Source organism: Chironomus tepperi, unplaced genomic scaffold (assembly GCF_022539635.2).
Source record: "Chironomus tepperi strain 1889 unplaced genomic scaffold, CSIRO-AGI_Ctep_v1 contig_127, whole genome shotgun sequence".
NCBI classification, from domain to species: domain Eukaryota; kingdom Metazoa; phylum Arthropoda; class Insecta; order Diptera; family Chironomidae; genus Chironomus; species Chironomus tepperi.
In genome coordinates this window covers 117,346-139,472 of record NW_027226249.1, presented here as the reverse complement: position 1 = coordinate 139,472, position 22,127 = coordinate 117,346, and the positions used below count along the sequence as shown (strand labels likewise).

The 22,127-nt window shown below is 33.4% G+C and overlaps 2 protein-coding genes across 4 annotated transcripts; both read right to left on the bottom strand.

Moving 5' to 3' along the window:
* Nucleotides 1–812: 812 nt before the first annotated feature.
* Nucleotides 813–6,408, bottom strand: LOC139087537 (probable serine/threonine-protein kinase kinX). Of its 2 annotated transcripts, XM_070636372.1 has the most exons (3): nucleotides 2,520–6,408; nucleotides 1,700–2,459; nucleotides 813–1,081 (listed from the first exon to the last, which is right to left on the bottom strand). In XM_070636372.1, exons 1-3 carry the CDS (start codon nucleotides 2,893–2,895, stop codon nucleotides 1,024–1,026), a joined length of 1,194 nt encoding a protein of 397 aa, XP_070492473.1. In that variant the 5' UTR covers nucleotides 2,896–6,408; the 3' UTR covers nucleotides 813–1,023. The 2 variants fall into 2 exon arrangements, with proteins under 2 accessions (XP_070492473.1, XP_070492472.1); XM_070636371.1 differs by having other exon boundaries at nucleotides 1,700–6,408.
* Nucleotides 6,409–6,766: 358 nt separating this feature from the next.
* On the bottom strand, nucleotides 6,767–20,765 carry LOC139087536 (PDZ and LIM domain protein 7-like). 2 transcript variants are annotated; one of them, XM_070636369.1, is made up of 5 exons: nucleotides 20,367–20,765; nucleotides 12,986–13,140; nucleotides 9,248–9,363; nucleotides 9,013–9,107; nucleotides 6,767–7,157 (listed from the first exon to the last, which is right to left on the bottom strand). In XM_070636369.1, exons 1-5 carry the CDS (start codon nucleotides 20,517–20,519, stop codon nucleotides 6,885–6,887), a joined length of 792 nt encoding a protein of 263 aa, XP_070492470.1. In that variant the 5' UTR covers nucleotides 20,520–20,765; the 3' UTR covers nucleotides 6,767–6,884. The 2 variants fall into 2 exon arrangements, with proteins under 2 accessions (XP_070492470.1, XP_070492471.1); XM_070636370.1 differs by lacking the exon at nucleotides 20,367–20,765 and adding an exon at nucleotides 13,201–13,443 and having other exon boundaries at nucleotides 12,986–13,142.
* Between the last annotated feature and the right edge of the window lie 1,362 nt (nucleotides 20,766–22,127).

Here is a 22,127-nt window from a genome sequence, read left to right as displayed (position 1 = left end):
TGTAAGCTTTTGTTAATTGATTATTTTGATGTTCATCGCAATATCCAACAGAACTATTTATGCTTTATAAGCTGGTCAAAATTAGGTGTCATGTAGTCGTTAGGGCATCTTCATGTCCAGCAGTCAACGAGGTGACATAGCAACGACCTGGTGACCACATTGTGCTACTTCGGAGCTCTATTGGTATATACTGGCAAGTAGATTTGCAAACTCGTAAATTCAGCCTTTCCTTGCATCACAATTTAGTCAATGAAATATCGCAATGTCACTACGTTGATGGCGAGACTTGAGAGTGCTTTGGTGGCTATGTGATGGCTTAGTGTTGTCCATTTTCATATCGAAGATAGAAATTAGACGCCATAGAGCTATTCAGGTTTTTCGAAAACTGTGCTTTTGAACGTTAAGCATCCTCTTTTTAGGTAGAGCTCGAAGTCGACTATTCTATACAAATTCCGAGTCGACTTTGAGCTCTGTTTTTGGGAATAGCTAAATATCCCTTTCCCCGAACTGGCAGGAGGTTTCGAAGGACATAGCTGTCTTCAGACATTCCCTACACGCGACAATGGGCCCTGGTGCGCCCCAGCCAAAAAAGTAAGTAAGTAAGTAATATCCCTTCATTTCCGAGCATTTTCAAGATAGTTTTCGTTATTTAAGCTACATAAAATCTAGCAGATCGTCACTTTGTTCCAAAAACAGCGCTTATTTTCCAATCAACTTCCTTAACTCACCTTAATTTACATATCAACATCTCCAGCATGCGCTCAACAAGCATTTAAAAAGCATTCAAAAACAAAACAGTCACAAAAACTTAATTTATTTATTTTAAATGATTTTGTTTTTTATTGAAATCTCTCATTTTCCACACGAATCATCAATATCAAATAAATTATGTAAAAAAAAATGTTAATCTAGAAATTAATTTATGGCACGGCACAGCACTATTGTGAGCTCTATTCAAATTATCCAGCAACGCCACATCCATATTTGTTGGGTTAGTTTGTAGAATAATTTTATTTAATTTTTTCAACCGATTGTTTGTCCGTTTTCCTTATCAGCATTTGGTGATTTAAAGTTTGAGTGTCTGGGAAATAGAGAATTGAGTTTTAGAGACAATAGGTAGTTATTGGATATTTTGCATGGTTTTTTGGTATCGAAGGTATTAAAATTTAATAGATATGATTATTGCTAATTAGATTTTGAGGTTAATTAAGGCATTAAAATGTTTGAAAAAGGTTTGTTCGTGTGGTATGGATATTGAGGTTAATCACATTGGACAGTATAGTTGGCAGGACTTTGGGAGGCCGGACTCTAGCTTTGTAGACTCAATCTGGAGCTGCACAATGCGATGAACTACACTTTTCACTGTAAAATTGAGTCAAAATCAGTCGTAATGGTCTCATCAGGGTTGAATCGCGTCTTATCGATTATTCAGCGGCATAGCAATGCTCTAATGAACTCTTTGTGCTGTTCGGAACTAGAAGTGTCTCCACAATGGATTCCTACCAACTCTGTTGGACAGTTAAAGCTTTTGTCCCATAATTCAGTATTTCTAAACCTTTTGAAGCAAATCGTACCAATTTTCATCTTAGTTAATCAATTTCTCTCTCATATGGATATACCTTGTATTACCTTAACTAACCACAGATTCATTCCATACCACCCTATACCATAATATCCAGTAATCATCATCATAACTCACCTATAAACCTTCCTCTGACTGTCACACAACTTCTGCCACGAGACATCAAGATGCTTAATATTCTGCTTCTGCTTCTTAATCTTCTCAGTAACTGACTTTTCTTTCATGAAATCCTCAGGTGTGTTTGGCACTGATGGATCAAAAATGTGTCGTCGTGCCTTTTGATTCTCCTTTTCAGCCTTTGCATCCTTTCCATCTTTTAAATAATTTGACAAAATTTCTTTGGATTTGGATTTTTTTTCACCTGACTTATTCTTGTTGAGGTTTATGCAGACATCAACTTTGTAGGCATCGTCAGGTTTCTTTGGCTTTTTGACAATTCCATTGCGAGTTATCATGTTATTTTTTATTTCCGGTGCGATGCCCTTATTGAATAAAAACATTTGCATTTCATGGATTTCACGTTGAATATCATCGAGGGTCACTTTTTCCATTGGTATGACTGGACGTTCTTCTTTTACTTCTGGTTGTGGTTGTTCTTCTTCTACTTGTGGTTGTTCTTGCTGTTGTTCTGGTTCTTGTTCAATTGGTTGTTCATCGATTTGTGGTTTTTCTGAGTCATCAGTTGTGTCATTCGTTGGTTCTTGTTCATTGCTGTCTTTTGGTTCTTCAGGATTGACAGGAATTTCAGCAGGTGATGATTCTGCTTCCTTAGAAATTTCCTCAAATTTCTCCTCAATTTGCTCTTCATTAATTTTATTTTCTTCACTAATTTTACTTTCTTCTTCTTGTTCAAGCTTCATTTCTACATCTGGTTCCACTAAAATTGGCATACCATGATAATCGTCGTGACTAGACTGTCCATTCTCATTCATCGTACCATCTCCATTGACATTTGCATCGCCCATCGAAAATATAACCTCTTGCGTAACAACATTACCAATTTTATAATTGAATGTACATTCCTGATCACCATCATTTTGTTGAGCATTTTTGTCATCTTTAAATTGATCTTCATCCTCTTCGATAATCGCTTGAAATTGCTTCTCAACACCATCGTCACGAAGTTTTGTAAACGCTCGAATAAATGGTCCGCACACTTGTGTCGATGGCTCTGGCTCGCGTGTCAAAATTTGAGCGAAACATTTAAGTAATGTCAAGAGAATATCATCGGGAATTCGATCAGCGATTTGTAAAAGTTGACGTTGCATTGCTTTGATTGTCAGTTCGACATTTAGTGAACCTGAATAATTCATTGTGTTTTTTTGGATTTGTGTGATTTTTTTAATGTATGAGAAATGTGAGTTGAATATTATGAGAATTTAAAAATTGAAAGAAAGAAGAAAAGAGGATGGAAATGAAATTTAAAATTATAAATGAATGAAAGAAAATAAATATGGAGTGATAAAAAATAAAATAAGGTAAAATGCAGGCTTGGATACTTGTGTGAGCTGTCTGGTATATTATTGGGTGCATTCAAGGTTTGACCCAGATTAGGGGCCCCTCGACATACTCATGGCTGTACTATCCATTTAGGGTACATTCTCTGACTTTTTTTAAGTCATACTATAGGAACATCCTATAGTAACCGAAATCGTTAATAGCTTGTAAACTGCTATCTGCAACCAGAGCTATCACAAATATAATAGGCATTCATAGTTACTGTGGATACTGGGGGGATACAGTACAATTCTTAATGGACCTTATGTCTTGTGTGGTTTCTTTAGAGGCTTGTCATTATGTGTTGTGAAAAATGAACGATTTTCAACCACTGCCTTAGGGTAACTTTACAGGTGTTGGTTTATTTGAATATTATCAACCTTAAAAGAGTCTATTAACGATGATGAACCTTAGGATAGGACCCACCATGGGCGTAGCAAGGGGAACTTTTTAATCAACCTCTCTCCCTTATTTGGACAAAATTCTTCAATTTGCTAGGATATTTTTATTCAAAAATCCTAACTGTGGCCTAAATACAGCGAAACTCTTAAGTCATACCTTAGATCAGTGATGAGCAACCTTTTTACCAAGGCACAGTTGTGTGAATTTTTATATATGCCATGAACCGACTATCGTGTTCGATTACCACCATAGTGTACAGTGACTTAAAAAAGATTGTCCATTACTGCCTTAAAGACAGTCTAGATATCCCTTAAAAATTTAATTTCTTAATTAAAAACATAAAATTCATGAACAAAACTCCTCAAAACGTCTCAACAAGTTTCCAAGCCTACAAGCAAAAACCAATAAAACGTGTGAATTGTTAAGTGAGAGGGAAGTGAATGGACATTTTTGGATGTGCAATAAATTACCGATAGTTAACAATTTACAGAGAGACGAAACGAACAGAATTAAAAAAGAAAAAAAAAAAGACAAATCAGCAATATACTTCAAGGGTTATTAATTAATGAACAATATTAAGGTACAAATTGTTCATTGTACCCAGCTAGTAAAATACATTATTTACATTTTGTAACCTCGAGGGACAATTACATGGTTTAATATTATTAATTTTTTGTTTACATGAGACACAATTTATGATAAATTGATCACTGAATAATAAATATGAGTTAATGACTGAATTCATGTACAATCTTTAAATGATTCGTGCAATTTCTGATGAGTTGTGGCTGCAAATTCATCGATTAATGATTGGAGGATCTCAATAAGAGTGATGCAATAAATTGGAAATTATGCAATTATTCACAGCAAAAATGGCTAATTACTGTGATCTTTTTTGCAGGCAATTGACCCAAAAAATTGATGATAAAGTAGACTAGTGAAGGTAATAATGGGGACGATCAATTTATATGCTTATGATGAGGATAGTAAAAGTAATGGCTTAAAGTAATTGTATAGTTTTTTGAAGGTACTGAAAAATTGCAATGATTGTAGAGTCTGAGACAATCATGGAACAATTTTCTGAATTTATGCACCTGTTGCTATGGGTGGATGGTCTAGACTTGCTTATAATTAATGCTGAGTTTTGATTTTTGATTCTAATTCTTATTCTAGGTTTGAAAACTGAAGAATATTGGGGATATTTCATATAAATTTAGGGATACATCTACATCATCTGGTGTTTTTAGATAATAACCTACTTCTAGAGTCCCTAACAGACAATGAGCATGAACTACGAACAGTACGAATTAGTTAATCAATCAAAAATTCAGCCCCAGACCTGCGGAACTCTGGCATGATGGCGATTCAACCGAATTTGGCGATAGAACCAGTTTCAGGTGACTTTTGTAGGAGGTCATGGATCACAATTGATCTGTACGATCAGCGAAGTAAGTAAGTAAGTAAACTGAATTTGGCACCAAATCTGAGTCATGCTGACGTGATGCCAGATCTTTGATCGATTGAATGACAAGCAGAGTTGTCGTTCATTGATTTCATCGGCCATTGTTTTTTATCGCTCGGCGTTTTTTATCGGCCAAAATTTTAAAAATATAAATGCCCAGCATTTTTATCTGCCACCGTTTTTGGTCGACCGATAAAATCAGGCCGTTTCACAATCTCTAAAAATCTCAAAACCTTTTTGTAATAAATGTGTAAACCAGTAGTAAAATCATATTCTACACCTAAGACCAATGAAAACAATGGATTTTCGATTATGGCTGATTATCCCACTTTCTACAATATATCAGCCTCTAAAGCTAATTTATGCAAGGAAATCCCTTGTCTTTAGATGATGATATTGCAATTTTACGTTATACATACTGCCAAATAATGCCGTGTGACACAAATCATCATATGGCAGTCATTTGGTAGCTGAAAGTAGTTTGGAATCCATATGACACCATGGATACCTCCTCCTAATCTATATCGCTCGGGAATGCTTTCCGCAGTCAATATAAATTTATTTAAATAAGTCTCAATTCAACAAAAAAAGCAAACAAGTTAATAAAATACTTCAAATTAACATTGACAGATATTCAACAGGAAACAGCAAAGTGATAAATGCATGAACCTGCAAATTTTACAAATATATAAATAACATCAATTGTGAAATTCACAGAATATTAACGATTTCTTTCAGAATTCTCAATGCAAATTAGGAATTGATAAATTGACATATTTGCACGTACAACTCAGTTTAGCAATTCTCAATCACATTCTAATTTCCTTGTTACTATAAATTAAACATGGCTAAGTCTACAACTGACATTCCTGATCTGTCAAATACTAGACGACCAGTTATCACAATTAATTTAAAATTCATCCATTGACAGACATTCCAAAAAGTTTGTTAATTTTAATTTCGCAAATAGCTACAAACTGGGCATCACTAATTAAATGGACAACACAACAAGGCACTAATTAATGAACAAACAATTGGACATTGCAGAAAAAAACGACACCAAAAAACAATTCAATTTGCCTTAAAAATAATTAAAGCGATAATTTTTTAATTTTATTGATTTTTTTTTTAAAAGTCATCAGCATTTCCATTGTATGCTAATTTTGTAACAGAAACGAAATACAATAATAATTTTGTGCAATTTTTAATGTCCACCGTACCACGTTGACCAACGTATTTTGGCTGCTGTGGTGAGATTTTTGCACAAAAAAGTGGCAAATATTGGCGATAATTAAAATGTGTTTACTGGAGGATAGGAGGAATTTAATTGGCAGGGAGTGAAAATATTAAAATTTAAAAAATTATAAGAATTTTAAAACTTTGAAAGAATTTAAAAATTTGAAAGAATTTCAAATTTTAAAAGAATTCAAAACTTAAAAGAATTTTAAAATTTAAAATAATTTTAAAATTTTAAGAATTTAAAAATTTAAAAGATTTTCAAAATTCAAAAGAATTTCAAAATTTAAAAGTGTTTCAAAATTTAAAAGAATTTCAAATTTTAAAGAATTTCAAATTTCAAAAGAATTTCAAAATTCAAAAGAATTTCAAAATTCAAATGAAATTCAAATTTTAAAAGATTTTCAAATTTTAAGATTTTCAAATTTTTAAAAGAATTTAAAAGAATTTCAAACTTTAAAAGAATTTCAAATTTCAAAAGTATTTCAAATTCCAAATTCTTAAAAATCTCAAAAATCCCAAAAAGTGCCCATCCCTTGACAATCAATTCCAACTTATTTATCGCCAATTCATTGGACAACAGGACATACATAAATTTACATTTCAATTTTAATTTTCTCATCAGAATAATATTAAATACATTTTATGGGTTATCGATATACAATGTCAACAGTTCCACACAACATGGACACTCTACATTTTCATTCATTCCTCCGATACTTCCTCTCCATCTTCTTCTGCCTCACTGCCCACCTCCTCTTTTACCTTTTCCTCAACAACCTCCTCACCAACTTCTTCATCATCTTCTTCACCTTCCTTCTTCTCTGGTTTTGGTCGTATGACTTTTAATGGATCAGCACTGCCACGTGGGAGAATGAGAAGTAAATTTTCGATATGTTTCTCGCGTTCAATTGGCTTATCAGCAATGTCTGTTAAAAGTCGTCGCAAATTTCTGATGATTCTTTTATGTGGCAATTCCTGTTATACAGTTGGATACATTAAACAGGTACGAGGTAGTGGGAGACATGAACAAAAATAACATGAAAGTAGAATTGGAGGAAATAAAAATATTTTATTAATTAATTTTTTTGACTCTTGTGTAAGTTGTTGGCCTTGCATAAAAAACTTATCGCTTCGATTATTGTCTTATAGTTCTTTAATTCAGCATTCCAATTCCCTTACCCCCCTACACAAAAAATTGTCGCAATTAACATTGAATGTAGATTATAAATTATTTTACTTCAATTGACTTTTAATGGCACAAGAACGAGCGACACAAAACATTTAATAATAATTTGTACTTCTTATTCTTGTGTCTTTCTTGCCATGTAATCGCTTCTGTGTGTTCAAAAAACCGAAACTAATTTTACGCTCATTTTCATTTTAAATTCTTTTCTTCTTTTAGATACGCGAGAAATTGTTTTGAAATTCATTTTTCAAAAAATATTTGTCATTTTGTGTCTAAATGTGGATACATTTTTTTTCAACACTTCTTGGCGGGAAGTACATTTGTCATTTGGATGATTCTTATTCTTTGGGAATTTAGAGTGTGTTTTTTTGTGGGAATGCTAGAGATTGAGTGGACTTTTGGCGTTGGAACTCAAACTGGACTCAAAATGGCAAAGAGCTTACTTTCGTGGTACAAAAATACTGCTTCGGTATCTAAAAGCAGTCTCTTTGCCTGTAAGGATGACACACAAAAGTCAGCGATAGAGCTAGCTTTAAACGTCATCTGAAAGAATCCACGGATCACAGTTGAAGAACTGGGAAGCCGAAGTCTGACTTTGAAGCTGACCAAATTTCAATTGTACACCTACTCGTGGTATCCCCTGATACCGCTAAGTACCCTGCTGGTGTCCAAGCTAAGTACGTTAAATGAATAATAGACTATCTAAACCAGAGTTCACATGACTTTGGGAGTCCCGAATCCTAAAGTCGAAAAAGGCACCACTATGGAGTCAAATCTCAAAGAAAAGGTGAAGGCGCCTCCACATTGAAGTCCTGCCAACTCTGATCTAAATCACCTAATATGAAGGATAACATCCCCATAATCAGATTAGAGATGGTAAGGTTTACAACCGATCATTTTGAAATGCAACTTGTACAAAGAAAGAAACAAAAGGTAAGAAGCACTGGACAGATCACTGTTGATCTGTATGACCAGCGAAGTAAGTAAGCACAAGTGGATTTCTGGCTGTTTAATGTCTTTAGAGGTCGGAAAAAAGACTTGGATTGAAGCTATGTTCCTTTATTTCATGTAACAGAAAAACCACAACGAAACTTAAAAGCTGTCTATTTGCTACACTCTGACTGGCCATACACTGACAGGCAAATAGACCGCTTGTTAGCTCCTCGAACAGACAAGGAGCATGTTCATGAGTATGCTTACAAAATTGGACTTGCTCAATCATAATGATTGAATATACTCATGATCATCCTCGTTTAAGTGAGTATATCCATTGTCTGTTCCTCAAAATAAGGAAATTGACTCAATTGTCAACAAATCCATAACGTTTAACTAGACTACCTTCATAATTTTGCAATCATTTGACAAATGCAGTCCAATTAAACTCCAACGATCCACTTTTACCCATCATAAACCCCACACAATCAATAAAAAATACCACAAAATTGACAAAACAATCAACCGATTCCAAAAAATTCACAAAGAAAAAATACCACATAAATCTTCACAAATAAAAAGTCTCCACAAAGGAAGGAAATCACAAACTATGTGGGCCATAAAAAAATATACCCAAAAGACAATTTATCGAAGTCATTAACCATCATAAATCAATTAATTTAATAAAAGAAATAAAAAATTTCACCAGACCTTTTGAGTTGAGACCATTTCCGGTACACATCGTTCTGGATGTGGCCATACGATTGGATGCCATGACTTTTTCTCTGCTTTCTCAATAAACGCTTCTGCACAATTTCACAGAAAAAAACATTTTTTTTACAGCACAACAGATAAAAAATTTGATTTTTGGACATAAAAATAAGATAAAATTGACATGAAAGATTGACAATATTTTGGGATGAGTTAGTCATAAGAAATAATTTACCACGTGGAGGCATAAGTTCATCTTCAAAGGGCAGCTTGTTACCCTTTTTACCTTTCAATAATATTTCATGAATTGTGAGCTTCTTTTCTGGATTTGCTTCGTCGACTTCATCGAATCTAAAATGAGAATAGAAGAAGGAGATTGAGTAAGTTGTTGAATGTGACAATTTGGGATGATTTAGAGTATTTTGGTGATAATATTGAATTTTTTTTGGCATCGATTTCGAATATTTTTGTGAATTTTGTTTGTATTTTTGGGATACAATGATCGTATTGTAAGAATAATGGGCAATTTTGTGATTTTGGGGACATAATTCCTGACCCGACAAGGAGTATGCTCAAGAGTACAATCACAAAATTGAGCATGGTCAAGTGTATCGATTGACTGACTCATAAACACACTCAGGTAGGTGAGTATGCTCATTGTCTGTTAGAGATTAGTATTCCACCGACTATGTTGTGATGCTTGGGTCTCAAGCCTTCCACTAAGCCAGTTACTCAATCAACAAGCAACCCAAGAGTCGCCTGAAACTCATATCAACTACCCAAATTCCCAGGCAATCCTCTTAACCAGTTAGTCAATTGATAAGCATCCCTAGAGTCGCCTGAAAGTCACATCAACCTCCCAAATCCCCAAACAACTCTCAATACCTGTAAGTCATCTGACAAGCAACCCAAAAGTCACCTGAAACTCAAAAACAACAGAAAACTTTCAATATCAGTAAGTCAATTGACAAGCAGCCCAAAATTCACCTGAAACTCAAATCAACCTCTCAAATCCCCTGACTACCCCCATTACCCCAAAAAATCCTAAAATTCACAACAAATCGACTTCAAAACGTCCCAAATTAATGTAAATATTTACTCTACAAATTCCTCTCACCAAACTGCAAATCTACAACATAATAAAATTCACAAAGCAAATCCACAATTTATAGTAAACAAATCCAACCAAACTACAGATGTTTTGAGATCATCTGATCATAAATCATGTCCACGTAAACCTTCATACAATTTTAAATTCTACAAATTAAAATCCCATTTACCCCAATAAAATTCTTATTGAATTTCTAGACCAAACCTTGATCGCTTTCTATCGCATAGTTTTTCACACACAAAAGAGAGTTGAGTGAACAAGTGGTGGCATTGTCCAACATCTATGTAAAATAGATAAATTTGTGTATTTCCTATGGGATAAAAATAGACACCCACAGTTAAGTACGAGCGAGAAGAAAACAAAAAGATTGAAAAGTGAGAATTTAGAGATGTTTGTGGAATTACTTTAGAAATGACGTCAAATGATTTAAAGATTATTGCACTTTCTTGACCTTCCTTATGATTTTTTTAAGTGATGAGGAAAATTTTTATTTGATTTACTTCTGGTTTCGGACTTCTGGCATTTAGAGGTTGCCAGAGATGAGAATGTTTGGATTTTTTGGGTGATCTTTGGTTATCTGTAAGGCACATGGTATTGAAAAGTCGGAAAATTATTGTATGTCCTCAGAATAGCGTGGCTCTATTTTTGGAAGCGGACATGACAAAATCATACTCAAAGTTAGAGTCATGACGGGCTAGGGACACTATTATCTGGCCTTTATATTATTACAAACTACTTTCGGAAAATGCTTATTCATGATTTAGTATTATAGATCAGAAAACAAACAGTATAGCTCTATGAACAGCTGTGCATACACAGAATTCAATGTCGACTTTTCACATAAAATCTAAGCTGATTCGGAGGTTAGCAAACAACTGACGATCAGCAAGATCTTGCAAAAATCAATCAGAATATCGGACCGAAATTGAAAGATTCTTGAACGATTTTGCCAGATATTTTTTGGATTTTTTTTTTGAATTTTTAGAAAATCTTATAATTTATATCTGATTTTTACCAGATTATGGACACTTGTGTTACTAGGTTAACTAAAGTATAGATTTCGGTTCTCGTTACTAAATTTTTTTGATTATAAATCCAAAATGATTTGATTATAAGATCACTTTAGGGAATCAATTTCATCGCAATGCATCGATTATGATGTTGAATTAAAAAATAAACTTATTACAACTTATTGCTAATTTTTCATTCGTAAAAAACTAACTTCTAAATCTAATCAAGTTCAATACATTCACATGTGAATACGATGTGAATAAAACACATTTAAACTAATTATTTTAGAAAATTAAAAAGGTAAATAAGTACAACATAAATTTAATTCAAAAGTTATATTTAAAATATAACTATACTTCATACTTGAATTTCATTAGTAACTTAAATATGTCTTTTGCCATATAAAAAGTTATATAATTTCAGATATCGGTAGCTCAGCGGTTAAGTGTAGGACATCAAACAATTTTCAAATCAAGCGATCCACGGTTCGAATCCCAAGACAAATCTGGCATAATCTGGCAAAAATCGGACGAGTATAAAAGGTTTTAAAAAGATTCAAACGCTTGTGAAGTATATAAAAGAGAAAAAAAGAGAACAAAAATATAATTTTTAAAATTTTTTAAGAAAAAATCTTGCAATATCTTTCAAAATGGCAAAAATCGTCCATAACTTGTATCAAGTTGATCAAGTTATTTTGTCTGGCAAAATCTTGAAAAATCGGACCGATAAAAAAATCGATTTATAGCTGTTTTCTTGCATTGTCGTGCAGTTAAGGATTTTCAATGATGGAAAATATTGCAAAGTCTGGCAAAAATAAAAATTTTTCGAATTCTGGCAATATCGTCCAAAAATCTTGCCATTTTGGCGCTAGGGTAGATCAGAAAACAAACAGTATAGCTCTATGGACAGCTGTGCAGATTTCAATGTCGACTTTTCAAATACAATCTAAGCTGATTTGGAGGTTAGCAAACAACTGACGATCAGCAACTCATCAATCAGTATACCATTTAAACTGACAAATGGACGACTAAGCAATCAAATTACTAGACAGTCAACAAGCCCGAGTGGCATACGTTGTGACTGATAAATCCATAAAAATAAACATTAGCTTTTCAGACCTTAAGGTCCATAGCTGCGCGTTTATATGCAATAAATTCATAAACTTTACTTTTTTCTCTGCCAGATGCCAAACCGAGTAGACAAAATTAAGTTATAGCTAGTTAATGGCAAAATAATGTCCAGTTGATGACTAGTTCTAACATATTTTTGTCCATTCGGGCAAGTTTTTAACTAGATTCACGATCAACAGATTGATTGTTCAACTTGAAAAGTCAGTAAGCCAGCAGATTCATCTAAACACAGCCGATTGAACTAACACTTAGTATGTAAGCAGGATAACCAGCCAAGAAGCTTAACCATGCCTTAGTAACTACAATCAGCCTGACTCCTCAAACATTTGCCATGCGATCGCGATTAAACGGTGTGAGCTGTATACACTAGTCTTTATGAAGTTATCTTTCCTATAATCTTGCTTAAAACTATCTACTGACTTCTCTGTCTACTGGGGATCTTAACTACTAATCTTAATTATTCAAATTCTCAACAAAATGCCAAAATTCCCAACTAACTATCTTCATCTAGCTTCATCACTCCCACACAATCCCCCCCTTCCGCCCTATTGAACTCGCTCTGAATTCTCAATCGTCTCTTTCTTTGTTGTTACATTTTCACAAATATAAAACAAAAAAAAAATCTTTTTTACAAATTTATATCAAGCATTAGGATAGATGAAATGACGATAATAGAAAGACAGAGACGAAGAAGACTTAAAAATAATCCACAAATACTCACTTGATGACACCCAATTTAACGTCTTGTTGGGCCGCTTGTTCAAGGACATTATTAGCTTCCTGCAATGTCATATTGTTTGTGTCTACATTATTAATTGTTACGATGGAATCGCCAAGTTTTAATCCTGCATTTTCAGCTCTGCTGCCTTCTTTGACCTGAAAAAAAATTGAAAATTAATTTTTGTTATTAAATTTTTTGATTTCTTTGTCTTTCCTCCTCTTCAGCTGGAGGTGGAGGTGCTTGTCGTGCAACTTTAATCGGTCTTTCGATTCTCTTTGGTGGCCAGTCAAAGTTACCCTTTGGTGGCGGTGCTGACTTCTTGTAGAATGGTATTGAACTCATTTTGTAGCTTTATCGCACGTAATCAACAAAAAATATATTTTTTTTTTTTGGCTCTTTCGAAATATTGGAAGGAGCTTTTGTTCAGGGAAATAATGAAAATACGACTGATATTTTATTTTACACAAGCAGAAAAATTATATTTTTTGTAAGAAAAAAATATAAAAATTTTTCACTTGTTTAGCGAAAAAAAAAAAGATTTTTTCTTCCAATTTGTGAGAGAAATAATGGGAAAACAAGAAAATGAGTAGTCAGAGATGCCGGGAATATGTGTATACACGTAAAAGTCATCATCATCGTGATCATTGATGTGCCTATTATTTATATTTTCTTCCTTTGTGTATTTTATTTTACGACGTTAAGTTTTTCTTAATGAAAGCAGATTGAGGGGGATTTTAGGTGCAAAAAATGAGTTTTTGACAGAAATTTGGATGTTTACTGAATTATTTAAGCATGAATATTGCTCAAAAGTAACTCGAATTGTAGTCGGTTAAAGGATCCAGAGCAATAGAGCAATTGATTCAGATGAAAGGCCTTTTGTAATGAATTAGGCTCCAAGTCAGAGCATGATTCCAGTAAGTAAGTAATGAATCCAAAATCCGGCACCAAGTGGTGACTTTCGTATGATACCAGATTTAAACTAAATTCTGCACCAAGGCAGAGTCACATCGATCTAGAATCAGATTTTTGATCGACTAACCGATTTGTGAATTTCCGGTAGGTTTTCTCAAAACACAATGTCTCACATGCTGAGATTGAAATTGAATCCCAGATTGATGTGATCTATTCTGAGACAATTCTGAGGTGATCTGGACCCAGGCTAGAGTAACAGAGGCTTAGATCAGGATTTTTCACATTTTATACAGCGGGTGATTTCAGGAATTGGACCTACTATGACGATAAACTACTTCTGATAAAGAGTTCACAATTTTGAATTTTGTACCAAATCACAAATTTCATTTTAAATTATTTATGTAATTTTTGTCACAAGAATTCACTATAGGTTAATGTGAAATTGTCATTAATTCAATCATTGTGTGCCCAACTAGCATGTTATGAACGTAAGAATCAACTTAAATAGCTTAAATCGATCAAAAATACTGGCTCAGGCTGGTATGACAGGCAGGGTTCGACTTAAATCCGACATCAAGCCAAAGTCACACCGTACTGTTACTGGATCTCAGTTCGATTAATCAACTTGTCTCATTCGAGCAACCTTATAAAAATAATTCAAATTTTCAACAATTTCCCAATTCTTTAAGTTCAATATTGTAACAAAAGTTTTATCAAATGTGAATATAATAAATTAAAATGAAGTTTCTGATTTGGTACACAATTCAAAATTGTCAACAACAACTCAATAGTCACCCTACAAATTCACCAAGTCATCATCACATCATCTACAAATAAAATGCTCAATTGATGCGCAAACACAAAATAAAAAAAAAAATCTTGTGAATGAAATCATCTCACCGCAATTCACTTTGATATCGGGAAAAAAGCAAGTAGACATGTGTCATAATCTCAATCTTATTCTACCGTCAAATATGTAAACATTAAGCAACAAAATAAAGTATATATATTGCAAAGCGGTCACGATATTTATAATCACATAATGAAGAAGATGAAAATCTGGCAAACTCGTTGACATCAATCACTTTCGCTTAATGATGACACGATTTTGCTTCTCTTCATTTGCTTACTTTCTAATTGGGGAGACTTGATGATTATTATTAATTTTAGAATGTTCTTAAATTAATTAAAATTTTCATTCGAGCTATTAAAATAATTAGATTTATTTTTGATGTGGAGTGAGGAAATGTTGTTGTTGTTGTTCTGATGGATTTATATTTAGAGAACTGTCAGTTACAAAATAAGGAAATTAATTAAAGATAGAATTAAGATTGACTAATGAAAATTTCAATTTAGTGGATATTTTTGGATCAATAAAATGTCACAAGAAGTGGATATAGAAGAGTAGCTGGGGTACTGGGAGTCCATGTTTGAATTTAAGAATTATGTGCCGGTTTCTATACAAATTTTATGAATTTTTGTGTCTAATTCATTGCAAAATTGGACATATTTCTCAATTGTGCTCTTTTTGCTATCCTTTTAGTCAAATCCAATTGTAATTGCTTAATATCATTAATAAAGCTAGTTTTAGGAAATATCAAGATATGGTCTTAGATCGCAATTTTTTTTGCATCGAACTAATTAAGTTCAGGTTCAAAATTCTCGCATAGATTTTCTGTTCGAAGGAATACTTTAATGTACCCAAGAAACCGTTCATTGGGCTATTTGCCGACAATTGTCAGAAAATTCAATTTTATGCTGCAATTTCAAACAAAATCAACAAATTCTTCAACCTTCTCTCAACTCTTATCCATCAAAGTCCCTCACTCCAATAAACATTCAATGAAACTCGTAATAATCACATGAATATTCAATCCAAAAATCACCATATTTATCTAAAATCACTTAAATCTCAAGCAGTTCAACTGATTTCAATTTCAAATGAGTCTATTAACATTGCCGTCAAGCATGAAAATCACAAAACATAAAAAGTCCTCAACTTAATCAATCGACTATCAAATGTCTGCATTTTTTGCATTTGCCAATTAGAAAAATTGATTTTGAGTGAATGATAAAGTCATGGAGACGATAGTCAGCAATTGTCAATGACATCAACTTAGAAGAAGTAAAAAAAAAGAGTCACGAGATGTTCTCACATTGATACAAGTTTTTTTTTGTGTTTTTTGCTGCTTAAAAATAACTGTTTATTCTTCTCATCTCCATTAATTGTTTCAGCAGCTTATAAGCTTTGAATATAAAAATACAGTGATTTCACTCAAAGTATTATTAATATCTTGTTTTGAGCAGTTATGAGTCTTTTTATATTTATTTCTTTGTGATACATGGAATTGAGAATTAAATGAGTCAGTGATGAGACTTTCATTTGACTTTTTATATCAAATTTTTGTTAGAATTGGAGGTTGGTTGTGTCAACAGTTTGTACATCTGAACATTATTGTCATATAGTCTGCTGTACTCATCATTTTTTCATTCTACAGTCTGTCTATTTGAATTTTTATGTCTGATAGTCTGTCTGGACCTACCCAGAATGAAGAATTCTGCAATGATTAATAGCCGAACGATCGTTTTGAACTTGACATTTGAGTTCATACAAATGTTCTAAAATCCAGCCCCAAATGACACTAGGGGTGTCGATCTACCCAAGCATTTGGGATTTGAAGTATTTTGTAAAGATTTGGGGTACCCCAAATACTTGATCTTGTCAAATCTTTATAAAATGAATTTCCTATTTATTATATTTTTTCATATTAATATTTTTTAAAAATTTTATCAGCCATTAATATTTTCATCGATTTGGTAAGAGGCAAAAAAAACTACAGATCTTTTTTTGCCGCAGTTGAAAATGCATCCAAGTGAATTTTTATTATATATGAAAATTTGTTTTGGTTAATTTTAGGTAAATTCCATTTAAGCGACTTTTTCAATTTAGTGTAGGAAAATCCAGTCAAAAACTTACAATTTTATAAACAAATTTTCATTTTGATAAAAGAAATTCAACTAATCACGGTTTGAAAATTCTGGCCAAAATTGCCATTCTATGTTCTTCTTAATTTTCGGTCTTTAGATCATTTTACGATTTTCTATTTAATCAATGTATGGTAAAATTTGCCTGTCTGGATCTTGCGCATCCCAGAAAATCCGCCTCTATAATGATATTTTGTTCTCTTGAATAGCACAAATCGGTTAATAGATCGAAAATCTGGTACCAAACTCTGGCATGGTGTCTAATCTGTCATTTTGTCTAACCTTAGGCCGGGCTTTTAGTCATTGTATCCTGACTGGGTTTTGGGTAACTTCCCATAAGCTCAACTAATCGTAGTCTGTTCTACTCGGTCTCTCCTGAATTGGCCAATAGACCATATTACTCTTTAATCATTTATTTTAGTCAGCACAAATTGGTTAATCGATAAAAATATCCTACACTAGGCTTTGACATGGTGTTTGAGTTAAGCAAGGATCTGGATTTGTGCCTGAGTCACGTAAGGGTCTAGTATAGTGTCTACGTCACGCTAAAGTCTGGCATGGTGTCTGAATCATGCCAGGTTTTGACATGGTGCAAGAGTTACGCTGGCGTAATGTCGGATTTTGGATCAATTAACTGACTTGTGGTCCTCGGGTCTATTCATGAATATGTTTGACTCTCTATCAATTTGAAGTTATAAAGACTCTCAAAATTTATAGACTCTTTGCTAGACAAATGCGCTTAATTCAGCTATTAGTGACCATACTTCTACTATGCTTTCTCCTGCATTAATATTAAGACAAAAGAATGAAGTTCATTGGAAATTCCAGATGAATGAAGAAATATTTTTGGGGAATATTATCAGTACTGTTGACGATTTTAGACATTCAAGATGGAAATAGTCAGAGAAATTCGTGGTAAAAAATTCAAGTTGTTCTTGCTGTGCTTTTTGGGGATTCTACAGCTGAGTTTAGCATTGAAATTTCGGTGAGTAAGAGTGCTTAATGGCTTAAAATAGCAATTAATGTCATTGTGAAATTATTAAAAATTTGTCATAAAAAAAGTTAATTAAAAATCGAGGCTGAAAAATTTCAAAATTTATCACAATTTATGTCAAAATTCTCGTCAATGATGCAAGTGACACGAAGCACAAAAGAGGCAATATTTCACAAGAATTCTTACGAAAAAATACTAAAATATTAAGTTTTGACAAAGTTTGTTATTTATCATTTCCGACATCATACAAGACAAAATAAATCTGTTGACTTTTACGATATGATTCACGTTTACAGCTTATTCATAATTCTCATTTTTTGATGATTCTTTGATGAACAGCAGCCATGTGGAAGTGATCATAAAGTAAACTTTTTCTCAAAGCAGATGTGCGAATTAAAATATAAAAATTATTAAATGGAAATAGAAATGGAAATGTTTGATGGTTTTAAAGGCATGGCTTTTTGTAAATGACACAGATATATTTTGTAGTTGAGTAATCTGAATTTTTTGTGACTTTTTTGGTGGATCTGGGATTAGAAATGTTGATGTTAAAAGAAATTTATTAAAATCTGATTTTTGGCGTCATTTGTGAGACTATCATCAATCTTACAGCACTATAGAGCTTTACTTTGAGTTTTTTAGATGTGTAATTAAAGCTTGCAGATTGTTAAGTCAACACAGCCAATTTAATGTGGCCTAGTGGCTCAGTGGCTTGTATTAACGGTCTCTCACGACGAGAAGGAGGGTTCAGTACATGGTGGTGTATGGCTTAGTGTAGGACAATACTACAAATGTTAAGCATTCACACACCAATTAAGTAAACTCGATTCCACAAAAAATTCATAAAATAAAGCAAAAATTGGAAGAACGAGGTCGAAAATCCTACAAATTAGACACACATATTGTGGCTTGATACATTGTATTGCTATATCCTGTGCTATGCAACTGTGCAGAATTGGGGAAAGCAAATAAGCCCACAAATTACACAGAAGCTTTTCACTTTGACAGTCATTTTAAGAGTGACTTCTTCACTTCAGAGTCATTTGAAAGTCAATTACAATATTGCTACAATTGTCTCATCAATATGTAAAGTGATGCAATTCCTAATTATACTGCCGTGTATGGAAGAGACTTAAATTTTTGATTTTGTCCAAGGTTTTAATAATCCTTGTTATGCCATTTACTTAACGTTCTTAAATGATTGTATGCAGTATTCAAAGTGGGAGAGGGGCTCAGATTGGAATAAATCCCCTTTTAGACAAAATTCTCTATTTTACCAGGAAAATTAAGAAAAGAATCAAAACCTGACCCCATATCCTCCCTACAATCCAGAATTTCTTGTTAATTAGTCAGTCAATCCCATCAATCCCCCTCTATAAACATTCAAATTACTTCAAATTGATTGCTTTCTAGCTTCAAACATCCAGTCTGACCAAAATTAATTGACCGAAAAAAAAATCTCTTTTGCAAATGATTTCATGGTTGGTGTACTGTAAACATTAATAAATCTAGTGCCATTGCTCAGGAATTCATTACCCACATTTTGCAATCACCGAGATTGTTTTTCCTTGTTTTTTTCTTCTCTATTTTTTCAATTTCCTTTTCTTCTTCCTATGATTTTCCTATGAGTTTTTCACGAAAAAGAGAGCCTCAAGTGAGAAAATTGCAGGAAAATCTGAGCGAAAATTCAAATTTTTTATTATGTCCATTAATAAATTGATATAAAAGTAAATTGAAGTGGACTCCCCCAAAAAAATAATAAAATAAATGTTTACGATCATCTGATTTTGATGAAAATTAAATATAAATTTTAGAGCGCATCCGACAATCTTTTTCTGGTTCTACTGACTCAATCTTGTGTGTTATGTGTATAAACTTGGCGACTATTAGGAAAGAAAATTTACTTAATGACATTTTCGAAAATTAAAATAAAAAGAAACTAAAAACAACATCGTCGTCACAGAGAAAAATAAGTAAGAAGACGAAGAAGAAGAAGTGGAATGTATGTAACTGCACTAGATCTTGTGGTGGGTAACCTGTGTGTGTGGCACGTTGATGTGTGGCAGTAAGAATTTCAAATATGACACGAATTGTTGTTTAAGGCTAGATTGTGCCATGACACAGAAAAGGTTGAGTACCAATGTCCTAGATCTTGTAGATGGGCAACCTGTGTGCTGCGGCACGCTGATGTGTGCCATTAAGAATCTCAGATGTACGGCGAATTGTTTTCTAAGGCTGAGATGTGCCATGACTCGAAAAAAGGTCGACCACAAATTGATTAAATCTTGTGACGGACAACCTGTGTGCCACGACACCTTAATTTACCCACGAAGAATCTCAAGAATACCGCGAAATTGTATTCAAGACTCAGACAGGCCATGTATTTCAATTGACCTTTGCAGCCACCAAAGGAAGTATGTAAGTGTCCCGAACCACAAAAAAGGTTGACCAGCACTGCACTAGATTGAGTAAGAAGTGAAAAAAACTTACATGAAAAATTGTAATCGGCATAGAAAAGTCAGATCCGCCAGTTATATTAAATCCAAGTGTATTTCCAATTCCATGAAACAGCTCCAAATTTTCTGTACTTCCATTTGTCACTGGCGGTGGTTGCTTCTCAATTTTAAATTGCACACGATGCATATTTATATAAAATTTAGTTCCTTTGCGACTTAATTGAGGTATTAATAATTATTCAATTTTCACTTTTTATTAATTCGAAATTTGTTGCCAAAAAAACTGAAATATTTTAATAATTTATTAAAGCGACAAATCGAGACGATGCACAAGAACTGAACTGAATGACAATCACTGCTCACTGCTTAATGGCCTAATTGACTGAATAATTAATTAGAATGTTTCACTCCTAATGTTCATTTCACTTAAATAAAAGTCTTTATTTTATATTTTTTTTTGTATTTTTTTTGCGGCGTCGACTGAGTATGTAAAGATAGTGAGGTACAGTGATCGTAAGTGATCGTAAAAGTGTAATAAACTTCGACATATGAATGTGTGGGTTGAGGAAAAATATGCGCGAAAAAGAATCTTTTCTTCCTATACAAATATACGTCATTGTGGAAAATCCGAGTGCTGACACACATACAGGCTTACGGAAATTCTTTAGTTCTCTCGTCACGAACCTTGTATTTTCTTTTATTCGCTCTCTTTTGGACATTTTCATACGAGTTTTTCATGCTGTGGAAGTGATGATTGAAAATGAGAGGAAAGTATTTATGAAATATGAGGATTTGTAGGTGATGAGAGATGTGAGTGGACGTGACATAATGAGTGTTTAATATTTTTGTTTAGAAATTTATTTTAGTTCTTAAAGTACGAAAAACGCGTGTGAAAATTGGAAAACATGCAAATTATTTTGCGAATTTCTGTCTCGTTCCGAAAATAGAAAATAGGAAGACACTTAGTTAATTAATATAGAGCCTGAGGACCCAGCTCGCGTAGTTGGTTTATCGACAGACAACTGTATCTTTCGAAACCTTCTGCCAGTTCGGAATATTAAGGACTCTATCGTCCTTTTCAACACATGCAATCCAGAAATTCTTCGGTCTTGCTCGTGATCACTTGCCATCCACAAAGTCTGAAGTAGTTACCTTAAGGACTGGGGCGTCACTTGGCCTTCTGTATATATTTAGGAAGACACTGGGTTAATTAATGTAGGGCCTGAATAGAACAAGTCAGTTTGTTGATGCAAAATCCCGACCTAGGTCGGTGTGATTCTGACTTAGTGTTAGATAGACTAGTCGACTTGTGCTATTCGGGGAGATTCTCAATTTAGTTCAATCAAATCTTGAAGATTTAGGTATCAAATCATTAGATTTGTTTTCTACTGTAATCTGGTCCATTTGCTAAATGGATTCGACGGAGACACGCTCATATGTCAGGGGCGTATAGTGAGGGGTTTGGATAATTACACATCCTGTCCCAATAATCACACCAACATCAACATATGCTTTGCTATCATGCGATACTCATCAAGATGCGTATTTAACCTCTTTTCGTTTCCAATATCTTATCGGAAGAAAAACGGATAACATGCTTTAAACCAAGCCATAATTTATTAAGGTTATAACTTCTAAGCTTCAGTCATCCTTTTAAATAGAGTACTAAGCGTACTCACCTAAAATATTTTGCAAGACTAGATTCCTTACTTCTGATCTCATTTAGTCAAACTAAATTATTTAACTGCAACTTGCTTAATTTCTCAAGAAAATTACTTGATCGAAATTCAAAATA